General features: G+C 48.1%; 1 protein-coding gene across 1 annotated transcript in view; it reads left to right on the top strand.

The window, feature by feature from the left end:
• DIAPH1 (diaphanous related formin 1) overlaps nucleotides 1-26,963 on the top strand; it is a 164,014-nt gene that overhangs the window by 108,031 nt on the left and 29,020 nt on the right. Inside the window, exons 18-22 of the mRNA XM_084636395.1 lie at nucleotides 19,863-19,958; nucleotides 20,133-20,227; nucleotides 20,492-20,593; nucleotides 25,731-25,970; nucleotides 26,132-26,261. Coding sequence (XP_084492521.1) covers nucleotides 19,863-19,958; nucleotides 20,133-20,227; nucleotides 20,492-20,593; nucleotides 25,731-25,970; nucleotides 26,132-26,261 — 663 coding nt within the window. The remainder of the gene's footprint in view (nucleotides 1-19,862; nucleotides 19,959-20,132; nucleotides 20,228-20,491; nucleotides 20,594-25,730; nucleotides 25,971-26,131; nucleotides 26,262-26,963) is intronic.

The raw sequence follows: 26,963 nt of genomic DNA, 5'->3' as shown, positions 1-26,963 counted from the left end.
GAGGTGGTAGAATCTCCTTCCTTAGAGGTTTTTAAGGTCAGGCTTGACAAAGCCCTGGCTGGGATGATTTAACTGGGAATTGGTCCTGCTTTGAGCAGGGGGTTGGACTAGATGACCTTCTGGGGTCCCTTCCAACCCTGATATTCTATGATTCTAATCTCACTACCTCTCTCCTCAGTGACCAGCACAGGATCATTCCTTACAGTTCTTTTGCCAGGGCCTGCCATTTTTCCATTGGGATGAGAGTTCTGCTGCTTAACAGTTCTCCCCACTTTGAAAAGATTCTATTATTCAGCCTGTGTTTGCTTTCCTGTTGTCTGCTGTTACTCCTAGTTTACACCCCTATGATCCACCACAATCAGTTCTTCTCCTTCCTTTTAGCTTGCATCTTTCACATATTTGTAGTCAAATCTATGGGACAGATTCTGTCCCTTGCTATGGCCTGGCAGTATAAAAGAGCTGTAAAGCAAAGCAGAATGGAAATTTCCCCACACTGAAGCAGTGAGAGGCCAGTGCAGGCAGTACATCCCCTGGCATGTAGGCATTCTGGGACAGATTAAGGGCAGAAGGGGCAGTGACCAGAGCAGTTTTCACTCTGGCTATTCTGGGCTGTAGAGTAGCAATGCCAGGCTGCTGTACTTAAAGCAGCCCCTAGAATTGCTTTCTTGTACTGTAGGCAGTGGTGAGCTGGAGCTAGTTCATGCGAACCAGTTGTTAAATTTTGAAGCAGTTTTAGAACCGGTTGTTAACCCGCTTCCCTGCAGGGGGCGCTGAGGCTTTGATGGGCTCCGGCTGGGAAGTGATGTAATTCCTCCTCCGGCCTCCGGGGGCGCTACGCTGCGGGAGCCATGTGGGCTGCTGCCTGGCCCTGGGCACAAGCCCTGTTGCTGCTGCTGCTCCCCTGGCCCTGGGGCTCCCGCTGCTGCCTGGTGGGTCCCCGGGCTGCTCTGCTGGGCTTGGGCTGCGTCCTACTGCTCTCTCCGTGAGTACCAGCCACCCGTGCACCCCCTGCCTGCAGCCAGCCCCTGTCTCCAGCCGCCCCCGCACCCCCTGCCTGCAGCCAGCCCCTGTCTCCAGCCACCCCTGCATTCCCTACCTGCAGCGAGCCCCTGACTCCAGCCACCCCTGCCTGCAGCCAACCCCGCCGCACCCCCTGCCCTGCCCACACCAGCCCGTCTCCAGCCACTCCCACACCCCCTGCCTGCAGCCAGCCCCTGTCTCCAGCTGCCCCCGCACCCCCTGCCCGCAGCCAGCCCCTGTCTCCAGCTGCCCCCGCACCCCCTGCCCGCAGCCAGCCCCTGTCTCCAGCTGCCCCCGCACCCCCTGCCCGCAGCCAGCCCCTGTCTCCAGCTGCCCCCGCACCCCCTGCCCACAGCCAGCCCGTCTCCAGCCGCCCCCGCACCCCCTGCCCGCAGCCAGCCCCGCCGCACCCCCTGCCCTGCCCGTAGGCAGCCCCACACCTCTCCCTGCCCGCACCAGCTCCCGTCTCCAGCCACCCCTGCCTGCACCAGCCCCTGTCTCCAGCCACCCCTGCACCCCCTGCCCGCACCAGCCCCTGCCGCACCCCCTGCCCTGTCCGCAGCCAGCCCCTGTCTCCAGCCAGCCCTACACCCCCCTGCTCTGCCTGCATCCAGCCCCTACCTCCAGTCAGTTCCTGCCCTGTCTCCAGCCAGCCCCATACCCCCTTCCCTCCAGCCAACCCCGCACCCTCCTGCATCCAGCCAGCTCCGCACCCCCTGCCCTGCCTGCAGCCAGCCCCGCACCCCCTGCTTCCAGCTAGCCCTGCCCGACGCTTCTGTCTGCAGTTGGCCCCATGTCCAATGGTGCCCTGCAGTCCCCAGGGCAGTAACCCTGCACACCTGCTTCAATGAGGGGGGCATGGAGCAGCTGGGACCCACACATGTGCACACCCTAGGGTGACCAGACAGCAAGTGTGAAAAATCAGGACGGGGGTGGGGGGGTAATAGGAGCCTATATAAGAAAAAGACCCCAAAATCGGGACTGTCCCTATAAAATCGGGACATCTGGTCACCCTAGCACACCCCCAGGGAGTGGCGGGGACCCACACATATGAAACGGAGGTCATTTCTAGTTCAGGCCCATCTTTTTAAAAAAGAACTTTAGGCAGGGTTAACATACATCCGTATTTTCCCGGACAGGTCAGGCTTTTGGGTTCTTAAATCGCCGTCCAGGAGGAATTTTTAAATGTTAAAAATTCCTCCCAGGAAAATACGGATGTATGGTAACCCTGTTGGTACAAAAAATACATACTGGGGCACATCCCTTAAATCAGAGCTTTTTATAGGGAACCGGTTGTTAAGTTTTTGGCAGCTCATTACTGACTGTAGGTCATGTCAGCATCCAATGAAGTGAGCTGTAGCTCACGAAAGGTTATGCTCAAATAAATTTGTTAGTCTCTAAGGTGCCACAAGTCCTCCTTTTCTTTTTGCGAATACAGACTAACACGGCTGCTACTCTGAAACTTAGTTGAGTGAGACTTTTTGAATCTTACAATCTCTTTAGAACTTTTCAGGAGCAAAGTGTAGTTCTCCCTTTGAACACCAGGTGGCACATGGATCCGTTTGTTTTTTTGCCTGACTCTGTTTCACTGTTGGAGACTGAGGTTGATGCAACAATTCAGAGCAGTTTCAGAGTAACAGCTGTGCTAGTCTGTATTCGCAGAAAGAAAAGGAGTACTTGTGGCACCTTAGAGACTAACCAATTTATTTGAGCATAAGCTTTCGTGAGCTACAGCTCACTTCGTCGGATGCATACTGATGAAGTGAGCTGTTGCTCACGAAAGCTTATGCTCAAATAAATTGGTTAGCCTCTAAGGTGCCACAAGTACTCCTTTTCTTTTTGCAATTCAGAGAAGTGAGCTAATTTTCCCCAGGTTTTGAACTCCTTTCTATGCTCCCCACAACGGAATCCTGGGGAGAGGGAGGAAGATGAGGTGGCAGCACTGTGATGCACCCACTCAGCCTGCCAGGGCAGCCTTTAGAAACACTGTTAACTGAATCCTTATGCCATCACAGTATCTTTGTGTGAGTCTCAACATAGGCACAGCAGTTACACTGTCCCTCAGCTAGCAGCTACTGCCACCCACATTGTGCCAACCACACAATGGATGTTCCCTGCACACCCTTTCTGTGCCCTCCTGGGCTACATCGACTCATAGCTCTGGCAGCATGGGCAGCACTGCTTTATACCCCAAATCATACCTGTCTAGTGGGCAGTGATCCTCACACCTCACTACATCCTCCACTGACACTTGGGAGCTTCAATCACATGGGCATAAGTTACACCCCCCTGCTTGGTTACACTCCCAGAGAATACCTGCCACAGGGACACTGCTAACCCAGCACAAGCTGGATGCTGTGGTCCTAAGCACATTGACCCAGATCATACTAATCACACCAACATCCTTATGCTGCCCTGCTGGGCTAAGATAATATCTGCCATGTGGGCAGCAATCCATGCATAGCCTTACACTGCCATTCCCAGGCAGATGTAACCTTGCAACAGAGAAGGGAAAATATCCAAAGGAGCCAAGGTCTCACTGAAACTCAGTGGTGCCTAAGTCACTTTTGAAAATGGATTTTAGGCTTCTAAGTCACTTAGCTGCTTCTGAAAATTTTGCCCAATATCTGGATCCAGATGGCAGCACTGCTTTTACTATTCAGCTGGTCGCTCTTGGTCCTCTGGGTACAGGGATCGTGAACATGTTAAACCTAGAGCGCAGCACATGCTCCCACATGCCGGAACAGTGCCATCCTCAGATACACAGTGCATAGGTGGCATTAGTTCCAGTCCCTCCTGCTCACAAGTCTTTTCATTTGGGCAACTCTGGCTCAGAAAATGTTAGAAGATAGTACTGGCCCAGTGAACCCAGTGGATAGAAGTCCTTGTTAGCAACTGAACTTGTCCTGGACACCTGCTAACTAACCGGAGACTGATACAAAAATTTGGGCAGAGACCTCCACTGAGGTTCAGAGAATAACTCAGTGAGAAGCCTATCTCTGCTGTGCAGAGATGAATGTTTGTATCCTTACTAGGATGGGAACTGCCTTTTATATCTGCTTCTGCATGGAAGGTGTCTGATCAAACTGAAACCCAGCCCAGAACTTCACAACTGTTAGTTACATGGTCCAATACTCAACCACCCTTCTGGCTGTTATTTTTTAGAGTCCTCTAGTTCCTGCCTTTGTTGCCTATGGCTTCCCCAAGCACCTACATGGTGATACAAATATGATTTCTTGTCACTTTCACTGCTGTACAGGGGATTCTGAGTAGCAGCAGTAAAATGGGCAGAATTTTGTCAGTTTCACTTTGGTGCTTGCTTGCAAAGATGTCAGTCTGCAAAGACGGGGATCATATGCTGGGAAAACTGATTCATCATTCTCTGATGGCGAGGGCAACAGCATGAGTAGTGCAGGTGGTCTCGGGGGTTTTTACCATCATGATGTCTAGTCCTGCTTTGAGTGGGGTTAAGCAATACTGTGGTAAAAACGCCTGAGCCCTATGTACAATATGACCTCACCATTGTTACCACCAGCAAAGAATTACAGGTGTGTTTTCACAGGGAGACAGTCCAGCACAGGCTGTCCTATTTGGAAGGCTTTCTTTTAAACCACAGGTGCTAGGAACTGTTTTTAAAATGACGGCTTAATTTCTGCAGAATGATGGCTTAGGACAGTGTTCCAGGGAAACATTCCCTGTCTGTTTTTCAAGCCCTACACTCTACAGTCTGCTGTTGCTGGGGACGTAGGAGAGTCCACATTAAAGCGCACAATCCAGTGATTCAGCACCAGTACTAGCACCTTTAGGGTCCAGCAGGCAGTGCTTCCTATGGTACCCCTCTCAGTCCCCTGGCCAGGTATACCATAGATGAGAGAGAAGGTAGCTCAGAGGCTATCTCTTCCCATAGTGCCACCCTTGTCACACAGAACTCTAACACATAGCACTTGCATCTCATGCCCAGTTACAATGCTATCTACATGCCCCTGACATTGCCATTGTGTAATATGTTCATGTCTGGATAGCACCCAGTCCCTTGTAGTGCTGTTAAAACACAGCACTCACACCGAATCTAGGCATGGCACCCAGAGTCAACACAGCACGGAGCGCTCCTTATAATACACTGTGTCATCTCACGTAGCCACAAATCCAGACACAGAACCCAGTTGCGGCAATACTCCTTATGCTAATATTTTGCTACATGTGGAGGTGGGCCTTCTTGGGTACAGAGCACAGAATAGAGGAGGGAAGCTGGGACTGGGATAGGTCCATGACTCAGGTCCACCTGGTTCCCAAAAAATACTGAAGCATCAGCCTCTTTCCCTTCTCTACAGAAGCTGGTAATAGCAGCCGCTCTCACCAGCACACACTCTAGATTTATGGGCACCAGGGATAGTAAACATATCCAGCTCAATGGGCACTCCTCCCTATTCATCCTTAATGTCATCCATAGGTCCCACTCACACCACCAATAATAGTCCCCTACTGCAATGAGCAAAGCTCCCTGCATTATTCTAATTCCATCTGCAGATACATGACAGCCTATAGAAATTTGGTACCTATGACCCAGAATGATGCGCCCAATATTGGCATCAGTGTTGTGGTATCAGGGCCATTGTTTGTAAGATTTGCACTGAGAACGTTTAGTTTGGGGCTTCAGAGGAACCCTGAGTGAACTTCTTGCTGGAATTTACTCTGCCCTGAGATTCCTTAGCCCTGTGCCTTTTGGGGGCACCTCCTAGGACCCATTAGCTTGGGAAATCCATGTTGTTTTCTTTGGAAAATGTGTTTCCCTTAGTTTTAATGCTTTCCTGAGAGCTCCTGCATTGCTCCTCGCAGCCACCAGATGTGCGCAGTTGAGCCACTTTGGCTCTGGTTACTAGCAATGATGTCAGAGGAATTGGATTGGAGGAGGAAGTCACCTGATAATCTGTAACCCAGGCAATGGTGCAGCCCCCTTCTCCACCCGCACCCCCCTTCTTCTCCCCTTCAGCTGGCCTCCTTCTCAGAGACAAAGAGAGGAAAGGCAGGATTTATGCAGACAAAGGCTTTGCGGTGTTGGCAGGCTTCTCACCTTCCCCGTCTGGTCCTCTCTTTTATGCTAAAGCCCCTGGCCAGGATGGGGAAGGAGCAGCCTGGTTCACATTTTAGAGGCCCTTTTTCTTCTGAGCCTGACACAGGAGATTTGTCTCCTTCCTTTTCTGTGTGTGATCTGAGATGACAATCAGGGAAGTTTTTCAATCTGCTGCGGGGCTGGCTTGGTGAGGGGGGGACATCACTTGCACTCACACAGGCAGCTTTTGCTCCTCCAGGCTTTTTGACACTTTCTTGTTACGCAGTTTGAGAGGAGAAATTGGTAGGTTTTGTGCTAGTGACTGAAACAAAGTTGTCTAGAGGCACAGTGGGTACAGGAAGGCACTATGCACACCCTGTCCTTGACCCCGAGTCCGAGATACTTTTGCTGTTGCACTTCACTACTGCCCTGCAGCTCTCTGGCTGTATCAGTCCTAAAGATCTCCACAGCTCTGCCAGTGTACCTCATTCTTGTTCTGACACCCTCCCTGCACCCCCCTCTATATTCCAGTCTTCCATGCCCACACAGCACTCTCAGTGCACCTCCCTCTTGCTTTGTACTACACTCAGCTGTTCAGTCCTGGGCTCCCCACATGGCTCTGCCAGCGTTCCTCACTCCTGCCCTGCAGCACTCTCTGGACCCACCCAAATCTCTTACTTACACTTTCCCAGCACTCCCTTGTTGAGTCACCTAGGGTGTGCTGGGAATATGCTGGGCCAGTAGTTACAAGTCCCTAAGATGTGTTTAGTCATTCAGACACAGTCCTATATTGCTGATATAATCAGAAACTCCAATATTCTGCTTTGTTGCATCCCTCACTATTCCATACAGTAATTCTGTAAAAGCACCTAATTTACAACATCCTTGACTGTTCCTGTTCTATTCGCTCTGCCCAGGTACTTCAGTTCTGACCTCCAGCACCCCTGCTACTCCAGGCATAGAATCACTAAGCCTTAGATTCTCTTTGTATGTCTAATATATTGCTATGATTCCTGCAACTGGTGCAGTCAGTTGAATGGCTGTAGAGTCGAGTACCACTCTCCCTCCCCCGCCTGCCCATATATTTTGTGTGTGCAGTTGGGTGGGTATGCGGGCATGACTGCAGAGCTCTGGCTTCATTTGAGCTGGTCTGTATATTGGAAAGAGGCTACTATCAAGAAATGAGCTATACAGTGTGTTTCTAGGGTACAGAGTTCACTTCCTGGGCTCAACACTGTAAATAACCTGTGTGGTCCTCTCTCACGTTAGGGTACAATATTTGTGTGCTGATACTCTGAGTTTGTGCTTTCTATGGAAGTGTGGTACTCCTTGCAAGTAGAACCTCCGGAGTTATGGTGGTGCACTCAGGTGAAGGATGGCTACGATTTGTGCAGTACCTGAAAGTTCTGGGACCTTTACAGAACAAATGGAACACACTCATTGGCCTGAGGATCTTATTTCTATTTTAGACATGATACAATGAGTGAGGTCAAAAGGTGTAGTGTGGGAGGCCACAGAGCAAAGGTAAGATGAGGGTGGTGCTAGTGAGGTGATGCAGTTACTGAGATTAGTGGTGTGTGCAGCGTGGCTGTATTTGCATTTTAAATAGATGTGTACTTATTGTTTAGAATCTGCTTTTCTTACCTCTGATATTTTTCCTTTCTAAAACAGCTTCTCTTCCCTTCTCTCTGTTATGTTGGGGTGACTGCCATGGATTAGTCTTTGTGATCTTTAAGAGGCTCTCAAAGGGAGGAGGGAGTTTGAGGTTAATGTAATGGCCTTGTACCATGAGTGTAGTAGTCATCACGCTCTGTGTCGAGGGCATGCTGTATCTTGGGCATAGAGGCCTGGAGTAGCTGAGTTTGTGTAACATGGGTGTGTGATGCCCTTGTTCCTCCCAACCTTAGGGCTATGTTGATCAGGTTCAGTGATTCAGAGTAGGCCAGGCTATGTTGTAACTTTTCCTAGGCACAGCCTGTGTGTATAATTGCAGCATCTGGCTAGTTTCAGAGGGCTCTGTCCCAGGGATTATCAGAGCTTGCTCTCCCCAGTCTCCTTTCTGCAGAGTGTAGGCAGGAAGCATCTCCAGAAAGGATTTCCCGGGGAAGTGAGCCCATTGTTTCAGAGCTGGCAAGCTGGCCAAGCAGTTCCTTCATTTCCTCTTTTCCAGCACCAGAGGGTGCTCTTGCACTGTCATGCAGCTTGCTTGCTTTCCCTGCTGCATTCAGCCATTTTAGGCAGGGTGTTTTCCTTCCCCATGGTCTCCATTTTGTCTTTATGACGCAGAAAATAAAAAGATTGAGCAAGGGAGGAGTCTAGCTGAGGCAAAGCTGCTGCTGGAGCTGTCACTGTGCTGCATTCCTAAGAGTCACACTAAGTTGACTGCAAGCAAAGTCAGGAAGGCTTCACTTGCATAGCGTGGGGACCAGAGCAAGAGGCTCCTCCTTGCCTGTGCTGAGGAAGACAGGAAAGTGGGAGCTGTATGTGAAGGGAGCTCAGAGTGGAAACCCCCCCTGCTACCTAGAGTCTGGGGAGATAACAGCCTGAATTACCCATCCCCTAGATTCCCCCGACAGCCAGAGATTGCCCTCTCCTGCACCCTGCTCAGTACAGCTACTGGAGGGGGATGCCACAGCTGTGCCAGGGGAAGGAGCTTACACATCTGCAATATGGGGCTGTCTTCCCACCTTTGGAGAGGAGAGGAATTCCTCTCTGTGAGACTGGGATTGGGGGTTATCCCCCCACAAGTGGTGCAGAGTACAAAGCAGTCACAGTCGGGATAAGCCTTACCCCTCCAGCTGCTGTGTTATCCCAGCTTTGCCTGGGGAGCAGAGTTGCCCTGTTCCAGGGAGTGCAAGGTTTTATTGCCTTTTGTGTGTGTGTGTGGAGGGGGAAAGAGCTGGATTATTGTACCAGGTGCTCCGGGCGTGGGGGTGGGGGTTGTCTTCCCCAGCTACAGTGGGAGCCCATGCAGAAGTAACAGTATGTGTGACCAATGATTTCCTGTTGATATAGCTTTCTTTATAATTTGTGGTGTATATCTCAGGTGTCCTGCTCCTCCCTCTTGGTGTCCCAAGTGCTGTACAGTGGGATTGAGGAGGCGGGGCTTGCTCAGCCCAGGAGCAGACACCAGGTGGCGCACCAAGCTTTGGGAAGCTTTATTCTGCCTGCTGTGCTGCAGGAGTTCCTCTCTGATATCTGTTCCCTCCCCCCCCCCAAGCCCTTCTCCCCAAGATCCTGTACAAGTCAGGGGGAGGGGGCAGCACAGGGGAGTTGTGTGCTGTGTGTAATGCTAGCAGCCTTGTGCTTGTAGTGAAGTCAACAGCTGAATTCTGTACCTGAATGCCAGAGAGAAGTGGGGGCTTCTGGGGTCTGTGGCTCATAGCAGAGCAGTGTGTTCTGTCCTAATCTGGCAAACAGAGATCTCTGGGGAGGGGGCTGTGTTCTGCCCATGTGGGATCCAGGCATGTGGGGAAGAGGTATCTCTCTGGGGAGGGGGGGGTGTTCTGTCCCTGTAGGACCCAGGAATGCAGGGGGAAGAGGTGTTTGGGGAGGGGACTGTATTCTGTCCCTGTAGGACCCAGAGGAAAGGGTGTCTCTGGGAAAGGGGATGTGCTCCATTTGTCTTAGGGTACGTCTTAACTACCCGTCTTAACTACCCGCTGGCTCAGCAAGTAGTGATCGATCTATCGGGGATCGATTTATCGCGTCTAGTGTAGACGCGATAAATCGATCCCCGAATCCATGCCTGTACTCCACCTTGGCAGGAGGAGTAAGTGGAGTTGACAGGGGCGCCACCGCGGTTGACTCACCACCGTGAGGACGGCCAGGTAACTCGAACTAAGATACTTCGACTTCAGCTACGCGAATAGCGTATGTTAGTTCCAACCCCCCCCTCACCCCCTCAGTGCAGCCCAGGCCTTGGTTTTCTGTATAGCCCCTCTCTGCATGATTGCTGAGCTCTGCCTAGGAGCCTCAAAAAGTGTTTTGGCCTGAAGTGTGATGCTGTACCTGGAGGAATTATTTTGAGTGTTGGTTCGTAGGGGAGACTTTATTTATGTCTGAGCACAGTCACCCTTGGGGTGGGTCTGTTAGTTTTGAGTTTTTTTCAGGCAAGTAGTCCTACAGCGGGGGGGTCCTGTTCCCAAGACCTGGGTGTCTCCAGCTACATTGTTCCTATGAAATTTAGTTGTTTTGGGGATTGTAAAGATGAGACCGTCTTTGAGGTAGCCAAGTCTTCATCTGGCAGGTGTCTTGTACATTAGGGGACCAGAACTTTGAATTCTGCTGTGGAGTTAATGGTGACCCATGAGATTCATGATATTTTGCATACACTTTTGTTGCTAATGAGGTATGTTGCTTCAGCCTCTTTGTAGCAGTTGCACCTTAGCCTAGTGAGTTACACTAGTCCCAACTGCAGGTGATGAAAGCATTGATCTCTGGCTAGGTCATCTTCTAAGAGGAGTGGGTGAAGCCTACCCACCTTTGAAGGGGGCATTGATATTCTTTCTGATTTATCACTGATAACCATCACTAGCCTATGTCAGTCATGAAGAGGATGGGGGTCAGAGTTTCCAGGGCTTCTGACTGGGTGATGGGTTTGAACTGGATCAGGGCAGGTGAGGTGGGAGCATTCCAGGTTCAGAGAAGGTTTCCCTTGTCTCTCTCTCTCTCTGATTTGAGTGATTTTTATCTATACAGTTGGAGGGAAGCTCTTAGTGATTGTCAGGCTTTGATCTGTGTGTATGCGGGCATTGTGGGCCAATTAACCACTTCCCATGTGGAACAGTTCTGCTGGTTGTGATTGGGTTAATGTGATTGTGTATGTGTGAGAGAGAGAGAGAGGTTGCTTAAGTGCTGTGTGTGTCTGTATGTGGCTTTGAGGTTATTAATTGGTTGTAGCTGATCTGGGTTTGTACCATAGATGCTCCAGTCATCTGCCTTTTTACCTCACTTGCCATAGCCCATTGGAGAACCACAATGACTCGTGTGGAAGGTGTGAAGGGCAGAGAAGTTTAGTGCAGCTACTCTATCTCCCCAGTGGTTTTGCTCAGGGTTTCAGATGGGTTTGGCTCTAGGGAGGTCGCTATGTCCTCAGCCACACAGGCTATTTTTGAATAGTAGGTTTAGCTATTTGGTAAGAAATGGATTCATGTGCTTCCTGTACGGGCCATGTTCAAGAAAGTGGCTTGATGATCCTCTGTCTATACAGCATCTATTTCTGTAGTGTCTGAGGGCCTAAGCACTGTTCCCCACTCTCCACATCTGTCTGTCTGTCTAGGCTGCTCAGCCCTACTTTTAGTTCACACTTGTGCCTCCTTGTTGAACTGTGCTGTTGAATGGTAAGTCAAAAATGACCTAATAGGTCTCTTCCACCTCTCCTGTCTGCTTCCTCAATTCCAAGACTCAATTTATTCTCCAGGGTATTTTGTACAGTTTAATCCTAAAGTCCCAAGCAATGGGACTTCTATCCCTTTCCTAGGGACATGATTGCACAGTTTAATAGATTTTATGTTTTTCCCCTTTCTTTAATCATGTTATCTTTGCCCACACCCTAAATCCTTCATGCGAGAGCTCCCCAGGAGCATAGCATAGGCGCTTCCTTCATCCTAAGAGCCTCTCTGATATCTGGGAATTGTTATAGCAGCTGCTTTTCCTTTAAGCTTCTCTGAGTTGCAGTGTCCTTCATTTATGTGTGCACACAGAAAATTAGGTCAGTGACTGTGTTTTCAGTCGCTGCTCTGTCTGCTTTTAGCCTAGGATATGAGCACGTGACAGGGGGAGGGAATCCAAGGGGAAGCACCATCATGGGTTAGCTTCTGAGGAGAGAGATATGCTGCTCTTCCCTTCCATGTTACTATGGGCAGTATAGTCTCAATGTGAAAGAAGAGCAGGGCATTGGGGCTAGTGGGGGCAGTCCTGAGAGAATGTGATTGGCAGTTAATGTTCCTTCTGCCAAATATATTTTCAGGAAATCTATCTGTTATTTAGATCAATGTTGCAGCTTAATACTGTCCCATGCACTCCTCAGTAGGTGGAGGGGTTGGTTCTGCCCTTTGTAGTCACCTATGAGCCAAACCAGCTGGGAGGAAGAATTTAATCAGAAAAATGTGAATGATAATTAGGAATCATGTAAGAACACTGCACTAGCCACCCCAAAAGCCACAATTGAGAAAGAAGGCTGTGTTAGTTAAATAAATGACCTGGTTCAAAGGGGAAGTGAAGGCAGCTATTTATATATTTTTTTAATATATAAATAAAAAACAAATGAAAGAAAGGGGAAGTTGATAGTATTGAATATAAATCAGAAGTTAACAATTTGTAGAAAATTAATAAGGGAAGCAAAGGGTCACAAGGAGCAATCTATGGCCAGCAGAATTAAGGACAATAAGGAGTTTTTCAAATATATCAGGACCAAAAAGAATCCTAACAGTGGTATAGGTCCATTATTAGATGGAAATGGTAGAATTATCAATAGTAATGCAGAAAAAGCAGAAGTTTTCAATAAATATTTCTGTTCTGTAATTGGGGGGGAAAACAGATTATATAGTCTCATCATATGGTGATAACACACTTTCTATTCCACTACACTCTCTTGGGGATGTTAAATGGAAGCTTTTAAAGTCAGACTTTTTAAAATCAGCAGGTCCACATGATTTCCATCCAAGTGTTGTAAAAGAGCTGGCTGAGGAGATGGTTGAACTATTAATGTTGATTTTCAATAAGTCTTGGAGCGCTGGGGAAGTTCTAGAATAGCAAAAGAAAGCTAATGTGCCAGTTTTTAAAAGGGTAGGTGGGATGACCTAAGTAATTAAAAGCCTGTCAGCCTGACACTATTTAACATTTTTATCAGTTTATTTAACGTAAAATCATAACTGATGAAGTTTGCAGTTGACACAAAAATGGGGGGCGTGGTAAATAATGAAGAGGACAGTTCACTGATACTGAGTGATCTGGATCGCTTAGTGAACTGGACACAATCAAACAATATGCATTTTAATATGGCTAAATGTATACATTTAGGAACAAAACATGTTGTCCATACTTACAGGACAGGGGGCTGTATCCTGGGAAGCAGTGACTCTGAAAACATTTGGAGGGGGTGGGGTGGATAATCAACTGAACACATGATCCCCCTAGACACTGTGGCCAAAAGAGCTAATGTGATCCTGGTATGCATAAATTGGAATCTTGAATGGGAATAGAAAAGTTATTTTACCTCTATATTTAGCACTGCAACTGCTGCTGAAATACTGTATCTAGTTTTAGTGCCCACAATTCAAGAAGGATTTTGGTACATTGGAAAAGGTTTAAAGAGCCACAAGAATGGTTAAAGGATTAGAAAACCTGCCTTGTAGTGATAGATTCAAAGAGCTCAATCTATTTAGCTTAACAAAGAAAATGTTAAGGGATGACTTGATTAGTCTAGAAGTACCTGCGTGGGGAACAAATATTTAATAATGGGCACTGCAGTCTAGCAGAGAAAGGATAACATAATCCAGTGGGTGTAAATAGAAACTAGACAAATTCAGCCTGGAAATAAGGCGTAAGTCTTTGACTGTGAGAGTAACTAACAGTGCATCCGATGAAGTGAGCTGTAGCTCACGAAAGCTTATGCGCAAATAAATTTGTTAGTCTCTAAGGTGCCACAAGTACTCCTTTTCTTTTTGTGAATACAGACTAACACGGCTCTCTACTCTGAAACCTAACAATTTACCGAAGGGTGTAGTGGATTCTCCATCACTAACCATTTTTAAATCAAGATTGGATGTTTTTCTCAAAGTTCCACTCTAGGAATTATTTTGGGGCAGCTCTCTGGTCTGTTTTATACTGGAGGTCAGACTAGATGATCATGATGGTCCCTTCTGGCTTTGGAATCTGTGAATATACGCAAGAGGACTTCATAGCCATGCTGCAGTTTGAGGGCGTTAATAACCCTTTCCTTCGTTCCTTCAGCTTGCCTCTATTGCTGCTTTCAGAGTAACAGCCGTGTTAGTCTTCTGGAATTAGTATATCCTCTGCTCCCATCCCTTGGGAGATCATGGGATCAATGGGGGGTGCAGTCTTTTCAATATGGGATTACTTCAACCCATGATGTCACACGCAGCCAATGAAGGAGTGAGCTTTTAGGTGTCTGGACAGCATGCCATCTCAGTCTTCTCTCTTCTTGGGGAAGCTACTGCATATCTGAGAAGGTGAGGATGGCAGAGGGGGATGGGATCCTGGGGCCAGGGCCAGGCTCTTTTAGGGTGTGTTTAGACCCCTAAAATGCAAATTCCTGGAGTGATGACTGGAAGATCCCCCAACCCAGAAAGAAAAGAGCCTGTGACACAATGCCTGTCAAAGATAAGAAATGAGCCTCTGTCAAGGTGTGAGACATTTTGCCAGTGCACCAAGGGGAAGATTCAATATGTAGGGCCCTACCAAATTCATGGACGTGAAAAACACATCACAGATTATGAAATTTGGTCTTTTGCGTGCTTTTACCCTATACTATACAGATTTCACTGGGGAGACCAGCGTTTCACAAATTGGGGGTCCTGACCCAAAAGGGAGTTGCAAGGGGGTCGCAGGATTATTTTAGGAGGGGTCACAGTATTGCCACCCTTACTTCTGCACTGCTGCCTTCAGAGCTGGGCAGCCGAGAGTGGCGGCTGCTGACTGAGGCCCCAGCTCTGCAGGCAGCAGCGCAGAAGTAAGGGAGACAGTACCACATCATGCCATCCTTATTTCTGCACTGCTGCTGGTGCTGCCTTCAGAGCTGGGCTCCCGGGCAGCAGCCACCACTCTCCAGCTGCCCAGCTCTGAAGGCAGTGCTGCCACCAGCATAGGCGCCGACTCCATGGGTGCTCTGGGGCTGGAGCACCCACGGGGGAAAATTAGTGGGTGCTCAGCACCCACCGGCACCAGTCAACTGTTTATGAGGCCTGTGGGCCACATCAGCTGTTCAGTGGGGCTGTCGAGGGGGGCAATCAGCCGTTTTTTGCAAAGCCGGGAGCCACCACCAATCAGCTGTTTCCGGCTCTGAGCTGCTTCACTGATCAGTGCAGCCAAAACAGCTCTTCCCAGCAGGGCTGTTTAGCTGTTTTTTGGCCACCAGGCAATCCATGACATGGATTCTGCTCCTGGGGCAGGGGCTGAGTGACCCCACCGCCCCGCCTCCTCCTCCTACTTGCTTCTCACGGGCAGCAGACTGCTTTCTGTGGCTCTGCAGCTGAGCAGCTCCCAGCCTCGCTTCAACCTCTCAGCCAGCTAAAGACAGTGGCAGCAGCTGATAAGTGTATTTCAAAGCGGGTCTTGGGGTGAGGGTGGCTGGGGGGGGACTGAAACCCCTTCCCAGGTGGCTGTGCTGAGAGCCGGCACCTGGCGGCTGGCCGTTTGCATGGGAGGGCACCGGCTGCTGCCCAGCTGTCTGCCTCTGGCAGGGGGCTCAGTCAGAGGCGTCTCCAAAAACATCCCCTGGACCCCCGCAGCACAGAGAGACTGAGAGTACCAGCCCCCACCGGGCAGCTGGACCGGGATGGGCATGGGGGGGGGTCTCCTGGGCTGCTGTAGCATGCGGTGCCCCCCTGCTTGCCCTCCCTGCCCAGTCAGGGACACCTGCCTCTCAGGGACAGTGGCCATGTCTATGCAGTGCGCTTGGTCCCCTTCCCTGGCATCTGGGTGACTGCCTCTTATGGGAGTGGCGGGGTTGAAGGGAAGAGGCAGTGGGGAAGGGATGGGGTGGGGGAGAGAGAAACTCCAAGCTACCAGGGGAAACCTTCCTAGCAGTGCAATCTCTGCCTTGGGGTGTGCCACAAGTCTTCCTTTTCTTTCTCCCAAGGGAAGGGCTAGTGTGTGACCCTTGGGGTACAACCTGGGCTGGAACTATCTCCTGTTTAGTCCATGTGGTCTGGCAAACACAAGTCCAAGCATCATGTTGAGGGGAGGGGGGACATTGCTGAATCCCAGGGTTGAGTAATTCTCTGGTGATGGTCATTGAATTGCTAATTGTAATTCATGTGCTGCACAATGGCTGGTGATGGTTGTGTAACATCCACCCAGTCATTTGGTCAAGTGCCTTGTTGTTTCTGGGGAGTTGCCTTCTGGGCTACTCCCAAATTTGCAGCATATTTCATTAATACCATACAGCACAATCTCATAATTTCATACACTTTAATGATGTACATATTTCGACAGAACAGTGGGTTTCAGCAAATCATAACCTTTCCCATGATACCTTACATGGCATGCTTTATATGAAATATAAAGAATATATACAAATGATAAATATGGGGCTTAAAGAGCACAGTATGCCACTACCCCAAGGGATAGAGCAGTGGCTCTCAAACTTCTTTACATGACCCCTTTCACGTAGCAAGCCTCTTGAGTGCGACCCCCCCCCTTTACATTAAAAACACTTTTTATATATTTAACACCATTATAAATGCTGGAGGCAAAGCGGGGTTTGGGGTGGAGGTTGACAGCTTGCGACCCCCCATGTAATAACCTCATGACCCCCTGAGGAGTCCCGACACCCAGTTTGAGAACCCCTGGTATAGAGTGTCACAGCTAGAAACCCCAAGGCTTGGGACTTTTAAAAGGAGACTGGACAAAACATGCAGTAAGGATCAGCCCTGCATTGGCAGGGAGATGGACTGAGCCAGGATGATCAGTGTCAAGGTTCCTCCCCCACTCTGAACTCTAGGGTACAGATGTGGGGACCTGCATGAAAAACCTCCTAAGCTTATCTTTACCAACTTAGGTCAAAACTTCCCCAAGGTACAAAATATTCCACCCTTTGTCCTTGGATTGGCCGCTACTACCACCAAACTAATACTGGTTACTGGGGAAGAGCTGTTTGGACGTGTCTTTCCCCCCAAAATACTTCCCAAAACCTTGCACCCCACTTCCTGGACAAGGTTTGGTAAAAAGCCTCACCAATTTGCCTAGGTGACTACAGACCCAGACCCTTGGATCTTAAGAACAATGAACAATCCTCCCAACACTTGCACCCCCCCCTTTCCTGGGAAATGTTGGATAAAAAGCCTCACCAATTTGCGTAGGTGACCACAGACCCAAACCCTTGGGTCTGAGAACAATGAAAAAGCATTCAGTTTTCTTACAAGAAGACTTTTAATAAAAATAGAAGTAAATAGAAATAAAGAAATCCCCCCTGTAAAATCAGGATGGTAGATATCTTACAGGGTAATTAGATTCAAAAACATAGAGAACCCCTCTAGGCAAAACCTTAAGTTACAAAAAAGATACACAGACAGAAATAGTTATTCTATTCAGCACAATTCTTTTTTCAGCCATTTAAAGAAATCATAATCTAACACATACCTAGCTAGATTACTTACTAAAAGTTCTAAGACTCCATTCCTGGTCTTTCCCCGGCAGAAACCAGCATATAGACAGACACACAGACCCTTTGTTTCTCTCCCTCCTCCCAGCTTTTGAAAGTATCTTGTCTCCTCATTGGTCATTTTGGTCAGGTGCCAGCGAGGTTACCTTTAGCTTCTTAACCCTTTACAGGTGAGAGGAGCTTTCCCCTGGCCAGGAGGGATTTCAAAGGGGTTTAACCTTCCCTTTATATTTGTGACACGCCCCCGAAATCTCAGCTAGGGTGAAACACTGGCTGGGATTTCTTCCTGGAGCTCTAGGAAAAACAGAGTTAATAAGACACATGCATCTCTAAATATACTACCAAGTACATAAAGACTAACAATATTTTCCACATCTCAAGGACAATTTTAACCAGTTGATTCTGGGAAACTTTCATGGGAGAGTGCATCAGCCACTTTGTTAGAAGCTCCTGAGATGTGTTGGATGTCGAAATCAAAATCTTGGAGAGCTAAACTCCACCGAAGAAGTTTTTTGTTAGTTTCCTTGACGGTGTGAAGCCATTTCAGTGCAGCATGGTCGGTTTGCAGGTGGAAACGCCGTCCCCAAACATATGGGCGTAGCTTTTCCAGAGCGTAGACAATGGCGTAACATTTTTTTTCAGTGACTGACCAGTTGCTTTCCCTCAGACAGTTTTTTGCTGAGAAACACTACAGGGTGGAATTCTTGATCAGGTCCTTTCTGCATTAAAACTGCTCCCACACCACGCTCGGACGCATCTGTGGTTACTAGGAACGGTTTGTCAAAGTCTGGGGCCCTTCGTACAGGGTCAGACATGAGTGTCGCTTTAAGCTTGTTAAAGGCCTTCTGACACTTTTCGGTCCACTGAACAGCATTTGGCTGTTTCTTTTTGGTTAGGTCTGTCAGTGGGGTTACCTTTAGCTTCTTAACCCTTTACAGGTGAGAGGAGCTTTCCCCTGGCCAGGAGGGATTTCAAAGGGGTTTACCCTTCCCTTTATATTTATGACAATCACAGAGGGCTTTTCCCCCTGGAACTTCTATTATTCCATCCCACTCTCCTGGGAGTATAAATTCTGGTACTAAAGACCTAGTGCCGGGATCCCATATTGCCTTGCACTGGAATTGGGAATTAGTGCCCTGACGTGCATCTCCTCCTATTGGGCCAGTGTAGATCCTGCTGTTAGTACAGCTATTTGCAGGTGCCCTTGTATTTAGCTGAACCCTGGGACTCCGTCCCTGTGTATAGCCCCACTAAACTGAGAGCTAAACTGACACTACTATCCTGCTGTGTGGATACGAGTGTGCTTGCACAGTGAATTTTTGGCATGCACACGTGGCTATATTTATCTCATTGTGCTGGTAGTGCTACTTTCTTGGTGTAATGATGACATTATGCTAAGATGAATCCTGAAAATAGTGCCCTGGTGTGATGGTCACTCTGTGCTGTTCATGTGAATCCTGCATTTTTGTATGCTGTGTTGTTGTAGCCCTGTTGTTCCCAGGAAATTAGAGTGACAAGGTGGATGAGGTAATATCTTTTATTGGAGCAACTTTTGTTGGTGAGAGAGAGAGAAGCTTTGGAGCTTTCACAGAGTTCTTCTTCCTGAAGAAGAGTTCTGTGAAAGCTCCAAAACTTCTCTCTCTCACCAACAGAAGCTGGTCCAATAAAAGATATTACCTCATCCACCTTTCTTCTCTAATGTGAATAGCCTCCTTCCAAAACTGTCAGAGGTGCTCGGAGGAGGGGGCGGAGAGGAGCGAGCGGTGGGCAGACTGGGGAAGGGACGGAGCGGGAGTGGGGCCTTGGGAGGGGACGGAGCGGGGGTGGGGCCTTGGGAGGGCACCCACCGGCAAAACCAAAAGTCAGCACCTATGGCCACCAGCAGCAGTGCAGAAGTAAGGGTAGCAGTACCGCAACCCTCCCCACACACAATAACTTTGCAATACCCCCCCACCCCCCAACTCCTTTTTGGGTCAAGTCCCCTACAATTACAACACCATGAAATTTCAGATTTAAATACCTGAAATCATGAAATTTACAATTTTTAAAAATCCTATGACCATGAAATTGACCAAAATGGACCGTGAATCTGTTAGGGCCCTGTCAATATGGGCTTTTTCACCCATCTCTGAGGTCTGTCTGCTTGCCCAGTACATATTGCAGCAAATGTCATATTGCTAGGATATTTCTCTTCTGTCTGGGAGAGTCAAGGCTGCTTCTCTGTCCCTGAGCAGGAAGGTAAGGCTAGTGAGAGTAGCCGCCCTCCTCTCTCCGTCTCCTCTGTAAATGTCTGTGGCCTGTGTAGTGGTTTGTGGAACATGGACTGGACTGAGCTCTGAGCAGCAGGCAGCTTTATTTGGCAGGTGTGTGGAGAAGCACTGTGCTTCCAAGATGTGGGTGAAAGCTCCTTTTGTCTCTACTGACCTTAATTTCCTGTGCACGCAGCAAAGCAAGACCAGGAAGGCGGACAGGAGAAGAGTACACAAAAGAAAAAGGTCAAAGAGCTGAAAGTGTTGGATTCAAAGAGTGCACAGAATCTCTGTGAGTATGTTGGAATTAGGGAATTGCCCATGAGTCCAGGGGTGTGCATAAGCTTCCTGATGGGGCTCAATAGAGAGAGCCGACTGAGGCATAAAGTGACTTTGTCTCTATGTATTTCTTGGCTGAACACTGTCCCCACAGATTTATTTGTGCTTCTTTTTGTTACTCTGGCAGCGATTTTCCTGGGCTCCTTCCGTATGCCTTACGAGGAGATCAAGAATGTAATCATGGAGGTGAATGAGGCTGTGCTGACCGAGTCCATGGTGCAGGTGAGTGAGGATCAGGGAGGCAAATATCTTTCCCTGCAGTGGAGACTCCTTGTATTTGCTGGTCTGAGGTCTGTTTGGAGAAATGAGCTGATGGGATATCAGTCTTTCCTAAGAGCATTGCCTCCTTTCTTGGGTAGGAGGCTCCATGGCTTCCAGAGCTGCCTTCATTCCACATCATGTAGGAGTCACCCACCTTCTCTTGCTCTTGCCAGGGGGCCTGATTCATATGACTGTGCTTCACTGACTCACGTGTTTCTCCCTCAGAACCTGATTAAGCAGATGCCAGAGCCAGAACAGCTGAAAATGCTGTCAGAGCTGAGAGACGAGTACAATGAACTGGCTGAGTCTGAGCAGTTTGGTGTTGTGGTGAGTGCCCTGCCCTTGGAGTCAGAGACAGGTTTGATAGGATACCATTGTGCAGCTGCTCATGTGCACAGCATGTGGAGTCTCCCCACCAGGCCTGCAGTGTGTGTGATGCTGTTGTCCCCTTCCCTTCCCAGATCTGATCCCCCCCCTACCTCCCACTTAGTGTGTTCGTGGCATTGCCTTGGTATGTCCACTGTCTGGGAGTTGTGCATTTTATCTTGAGTCCTGAAACAGCTTTGGAGGGTTGCACACATTGATCCTCAGACGCCTCTCTGCCCTCGCAGTGGGTTACAAATGATAGTTCCTGTGTCACTGGCCTTCAAGAGGGAGTGGGGCCAGAGCACCTGGGAATTGTCAGCTGCTTCCCAGTTAGGCTTAAACGAGGGCACCTGGGACCTGGAGGTAGGAGGGAGACTCAGAGCTGCTTGAGAGCACTAAGAAAAGGGAAAATGAGAGCTATCTGTGAGTGAGGAGACTGGAGGAGGAGGAGGGAGAACTAGTCAGAAAGCCAACGGAGGGATTAGCCTGCTGAGCTTCCTGAGCCCAAGAGAGGGCTGGAGGCTGTATGCTGGCTAGCTGAAGCCAGAGGGCCAGAAAGCTAGGGGCAAGGAATCATAGAATATCAGGGTTGGAAGGGACCTCAGGAGGTCATCTCAAAGCAGGACCAATCCCCAGTTTTTGCCCCAGATCCCTAAATGGCCTTCTCAGGGATTGAATTCACAATCCTGGGTTTAGCAGGCCAATGCTCAAACCACTGAGCTATCCCTCCCCCGGCAACGTGAGAGATGCTGGAGCTGCACTAGAGAGCCTCAGTATAGAGAGAGATGCTGGGCTCTACTTGATGTACTATCTGAACTATGGCTGTGGAGCTTGCATTATGGTTTATGTGCAATGGCCTTTCTTTTGTAATAAATTAACCTTGCAAGGGTTGTTTGTACTCAGAAGCAGTGAAGGGGAAACTTAGGCAGCTGCACCTGGTGTGGTGTGGCTTGTCGAAGAGGGCACTCCAGGTGGGATCACTTCATGATGCTGCTACTCGGCAGTGTTTTTCTGGTGATAATTTCCCTTTCCCCAGCTTCGCACTTCAACTATGGTTAGTGGTATCTGTGTGTTGTTTTTTTTTTAAATTCCAGTTACAAGCCAGCTTTCACAAAACAAAATACATTTATTCTTAGGGCACTGTCCCATCGGGCAAATCCTAGCATTACAGAGAACATAAAAAACAGTAAAAAGGGTTCCAGAGTAACAGCCGTGTTAGTCTGTATTCGCAAAAAGAAAAGGAGTACTTGTGGCACCTTAGAGACTAACCAATTTATTTGAGCATAAGCTTTCGTGAGCTACAGCTCACTTCATCAGATACATACTGTGGAAAGTCACCCAGAATTCACCTACTACAGGACAGTCCTAACAAAGAAAATAACAGAACGCCACTAGCCGTCACCTTCAGCCCCCAACTAAAACCCCTCCAACGCATTATCAAGGATCTACAACCTATGCTGAAGGACGACCCAACACTCTCACAAATCTTGGGAGACAGGCCAGTCCTTGCCTACAGACAACCCCCCAACCTGAAGCGAATACTCCCAGCAACCACATATCACACAACAGGAACCCAGGAACCTATCCTTGCAACAAAGCTTGCCAACTGTACCCACATATCTATTCAGGGGACACCATCACAGGGCCTAATAACATCAGCCACACTATCAGAGGCTCGTTCACCTGCACATCTACCACTGTGATATATGCCATCATGTGCCAGCAATGCCCCTCTGCCATGTACATTGGTCAAACTGGACAGTCTCTACATAAAAGAATAAATGGTCACAAATCAGATGTCAAGAATTATAACATTCATAAACCAGTCGGAGAACACTTCAATCTCTCTGGTCACTCGATTTCTGATCTCAAAGTGACTATCCTTCAACAAAAAAAACTTCGAAAACAGACTCCAACGAGAGACTGCTGAATTGTAATTAATTTGCAAATTGGATACAATTAACTTAGGCTTGAATAGAGACTGGGAATGGTTGATTCATTATAAAAAGTAACCTATTTCCCCTTGTTTATTCCTTTCCCCGCCACCCCCACCCCACCCCCCACTGTTCCTCAGACGTTCTTGTTAAACCCTGGATTTGTGCTGGAAATGGCCCACCTTGATTATCATACACATTGTAAGGAGAGTGATCACTTTAGATAAGCTATTACCAGCAGGAGACTGGGGTGGGGGGAGAGAAAACCTTTTGTAGTGATAAACACCCATTTTTTCATGGTCTGTGTGTATAAAAACATCTTCTGTATTTTCCACAGTATGCATCCGATGAAGTGAGCTGTAGCTCACGAAAGCTTATGCTCAAATAAATTGGTTAGTCTCTAAGGTGCCACAAGTACTCCTTTGCTTTTTAGTAAAAAGGGTTAGTTCTCCTGGTTGCAAGTTCATGTCAGGCTTCAGATCAAGAACTAGAACAAGCTTGGGACAGTCCAGCTGTTTCTTTCTAGCATTTGGGCCTTTGATCTCTGATCTCCTGTATCTCCAGTCAATGTGCTCTCCTAAGGACAAAGCTTCAAAAGCCTGGGTTTTTGTATAAGTACTATTGTTGAATTTGCTTTAAGCACCCTCAGGGATTCCCCAGGAAACCCACTTAACACTTAATGTTGCAAAAGTCCAAGCCTGTCTGGCATGTTTCAGTATAGTCACTGAACACTTACACTTCCCAAGTCTCTCATCTATTACACCTGACATTTTGTTTTCCGACTGTCACCCTGCCCTGCTTGGACCAGCCTGCAGCTTCCTCTTGCTCTGCAGCTTTCCCCACAAAGGGAAGTTAATTGGATCACAGTACATGCTCCTTTATGGAGCCAACCAGCAGCAGGTAGGAAAGCAAGAAACAAGGGTCCAGGGAGTGGAGGAGACACAATTGTAGGCTGGAGAACAGTGCAGCAGCTGAGACCTGAGAAGCTGGGGAGAAAAGCTGCTGAAGCCAGCTACCAAAACCTTCCCTTTCCTGGCACATAGGGGGAAGAGGAGGTTCTGAGCTGGGTTGCCTTGGCCAGCATCACAGGAGCCAACGCCCAAAGAGTAGAGTCAGGGTGCCCAGAGAACAGTAACAAAACTCATCCTGGAAAATAGTCATTTACATTTTACATCAGTAAGAATTTTCAATTTAGTCATAGCTGGGTGGTTTTTGTGGGGGCTGGGAGGATGAGAACAAAGGATATGGATATTTCATGACAGTAGAATTATTATTGTTGTCTTGGAATTTAGGGGTTTTCCTTGCAGCATCTGGTCCCACTGTGCTGCCTCTGAAGGTCCCACTCTTCAATATCCCACCAGCGTCAGCAACTGCAGTCTAGTGTTCAGTCTTGGCACTACCTTCATTCCAGTAGTTCAGTAAGTAGACTCAGGGGATCATCACAGTGTCTACCAGTTACCAGCATCAGTCAGTTTCTTCAGCCACATCTTATTCCCAGGGTGAAACCTGGTCATGAAATGCCAATGGAAAGCCCAGACCAATAATAATTTATTTCCTTCCTTCCAGTCTAGTTCACTGACTGGACCACAGCCAAACCCAAGGGGTAGGATATCTAATTTCTTAGACACGTGGTTCTAGTCCTTCCCCACCCCTGTTTTCTATTGTAGAAAGCAAGACAAGAATTGGATTACAGAATCCTAATAATCTTGGTTGGGACCCATTAGCTGTGGTGTCTGGGCATTCTTGTGCTTATGAAAGAACTACCTGTGCTCTTAACCAGAGTTTCCAGAAGGAAATTCTGAGCCAGTCGCTTCACCTAGTGGCACGGATGTTGGAACCTTAGCCAATCTTAGACGCTTTGAGTCATTTATTCAAATAGAAGCATTTCTGTGTGTTCTTATAGTAAGGATGTGGCATCTCAGGTATGGCCTGTTCTTGTCATTTTGGAGCGTTTATTGTTCTTGATGAAATCTGGGTTATCTTTTTCTATAGTTAAGGTACATTTAGTCCCTAGAATGAGTTGTTCCACATGGATGGTAATTGTCATTGCTCATCCTTTGGTGAAACTATTTCCAAAGGGTCTTTTGCCTGTATACCCACCAATCTGTAAATCACCTAGTGTTTGGGATTTGAACTTGACCCTCCCTAGACTCATGGATGATCTGCTTGAGTCAATTCCTGACCAAGATAATGTAAGTTTCATCCCAGGCCATTTCCTTTCTGAACTTCTTTCTAAGCCCACAAGCTGGCCTTGAAGCTACTATTGAGCTAGAACTAAACAGTTTAATAAATTGCCTGGTTGTCATAAGAAAGGAAGAAGACCAAGCAACAAGCAATCTTCTATCAGTAACAGTGTACATTCAGCTATGTTATCTTAGATAGGGGTTCAAGTGTCAAGGAGCTATGGCTGCTTCAATGACCTGCTTCTTTGAGACTAAGACTACCATGAAGATCCTGTGTCATGGCTACGTTCGGGTGTAGTCTCTTGAGATTGGATCTGGATTTGATGTTCACCTTGGGAGGCCAGTGCTTCTGTCTCTGTTTAAATATATGCTTCTGAGTAACCCTGCCGCAGGTTCATTGCTATTACATCCCAAATCAGATGTTAGACTCTGATTTGGGAAAGCATCCCTATTCAGGAAAGCACTAAAGCACAGCCTTCATGTGCTTGAACCCAACAGGACTTCAGAGCCTATTTCCATGCTTTCTGGAATTGTGGCCTTAGAGTGGGAATCTGCAATGACGATTGTATGCAAGGGAAGGGCAGTTTACCTACCAGTAATTGAAGTTCTCCATGTGTATTTACTCTGCAGAGCTATGCTTCCTTGCCCATTTTCCCCTCATCTTTGTGGTCTAGAATTAGATTTTGCATACATGGAGTGGAACTGAGTATGGTTAGGCATGTGGGCATTACAGTCTAAATTTAAAAAATCTAATGTACCTTATGTTTGACTGAGTGTCAGTGTGTGTATCTTCTATGGTTAGTTGCTCTTAAATGATTCTGGGACTCGCAAGGTATAGCACACACCTCCTAGAGAGTGGATCTGCAAAGAGCTACCGTCACTGGTAAGTAGGCTTCCTTTCCTGTCCCCTTCCCTTCTCAGAACACCTTGTTTTCCGTTCCCCCTGTGTGTGACACTGTTCCTGTCCCCTTCCCTTCTCAGATTAGCTCGGTTTCCTGCCTGCGGCCCCGCCTCAATGCCATCCTCTTCAAGCTGCAATTTAATGAGCAGGTGGAGAATATCAAGCCTGAGATTGTCTCAGTAACAGCAGCCTGTGAGGAAGTACGCAAAAGTAAGAGCTTTTCCAACCTGCTGGAGATAATCCTACTGGTGGGCAACTTCATGAATGCAGGCTCTAGGAATGCTGGTGCCTTTGGCTTCAACATTAGCTTCCTCTGCAAGGTGAGTGTTTTTTCCATGGGCAGGTCAGGGCATTGCTTCCTCTGTGTTTTTCACACAGGGAAACCTTCAGGCATCTGTGCTTGGGGCAGCAAACCACTCTTGGCTAGTTTCGAGTAATCTGTGTGCTGTCCCATTCTCACAGCCAGTTTTCTCATTACCAGCTCCGAGACACAAAATCCACTGATCAGAAGTTAACATTGCTGCACTTCCTGACTGAGCTGTGTGAGCAGCAGTACCCTGATGTAATGAAGTTCCCTGATGAGCTCATCCACGTGGAGAAAGCCAGTCGAGGTATTTGTTGTTGTAGTGTGGGTGGAGAGTGTTACAGAAGGTGGTGTCAGAATAGGTGAAAGGTGGTGCAGGGTTACATGTGGGGTGCTGATATTGTTTTGGGAGAGTGGAGCTTTGTCTCTCTGTGTGGGTAGGAGTGGGAGAGTGGATCTTGAGCATGTGGAACAAAGACCATTTTTGTTTCTGTGTAAATGGACATTAGGCCAAAAGGTTGCTGTTGAAGCTAGTTCCCAGTGGTATGTGGTTTTGTGAGTATGATAAAAGGAAGGCCTCTCTGGACTGAGTAGTAGGGCTGCGCTGTGCTGTGTAGGGTTGTGAGGGACGCTCCCTGTACTCCCAGGTGTCCGTCCTTCCATTTGTTATATCTATTGTTTGTCCTGTGTGGAAGGCTGGCTGTGTTTAGTCTGTGTCCAAGGAGGAAGGAAAGAGGAGAGCAGCAGGATGCAGAGTGCAGATGTATCCTTCCTTCAGAGAGCAGGAATGGAAGCTGTCAGCAGAGTGCCCGGGGTCCTGGCTCCCCTTTCAATTCTGTATTCACTAACCAGCCTCATGTTTCTCTTCCATTAGTACTGATCACATATTCCTTTTTAGCCCTCAAGCTGTCTTCTGACCACAAACACAATAGAAATTCTAATATAAACAAACACCCTGTTTCTCAAGTGCACTGTGCTTCGTGCTGAAGGGGGCAAAGGTGGTTTTACG

The sequence above is a fragment of the Lepidochelys olivacea genome, assembly GCF_965140295.1.
Source record: "Lepidochelys olivacea isolate rLepOli2 genome assembly, chromosome: 8".
NCBI lineage: Eukaryota > Metazoa > Chordata > Testudines > Cheloniidae > Lepidochelys > Lepidochelys olivacea.
The sequence above is the reverse complement of the archived record's forward strand: the minus strand, read 5'-3'. Positions and strand labels throughout refer to the sequence as shown.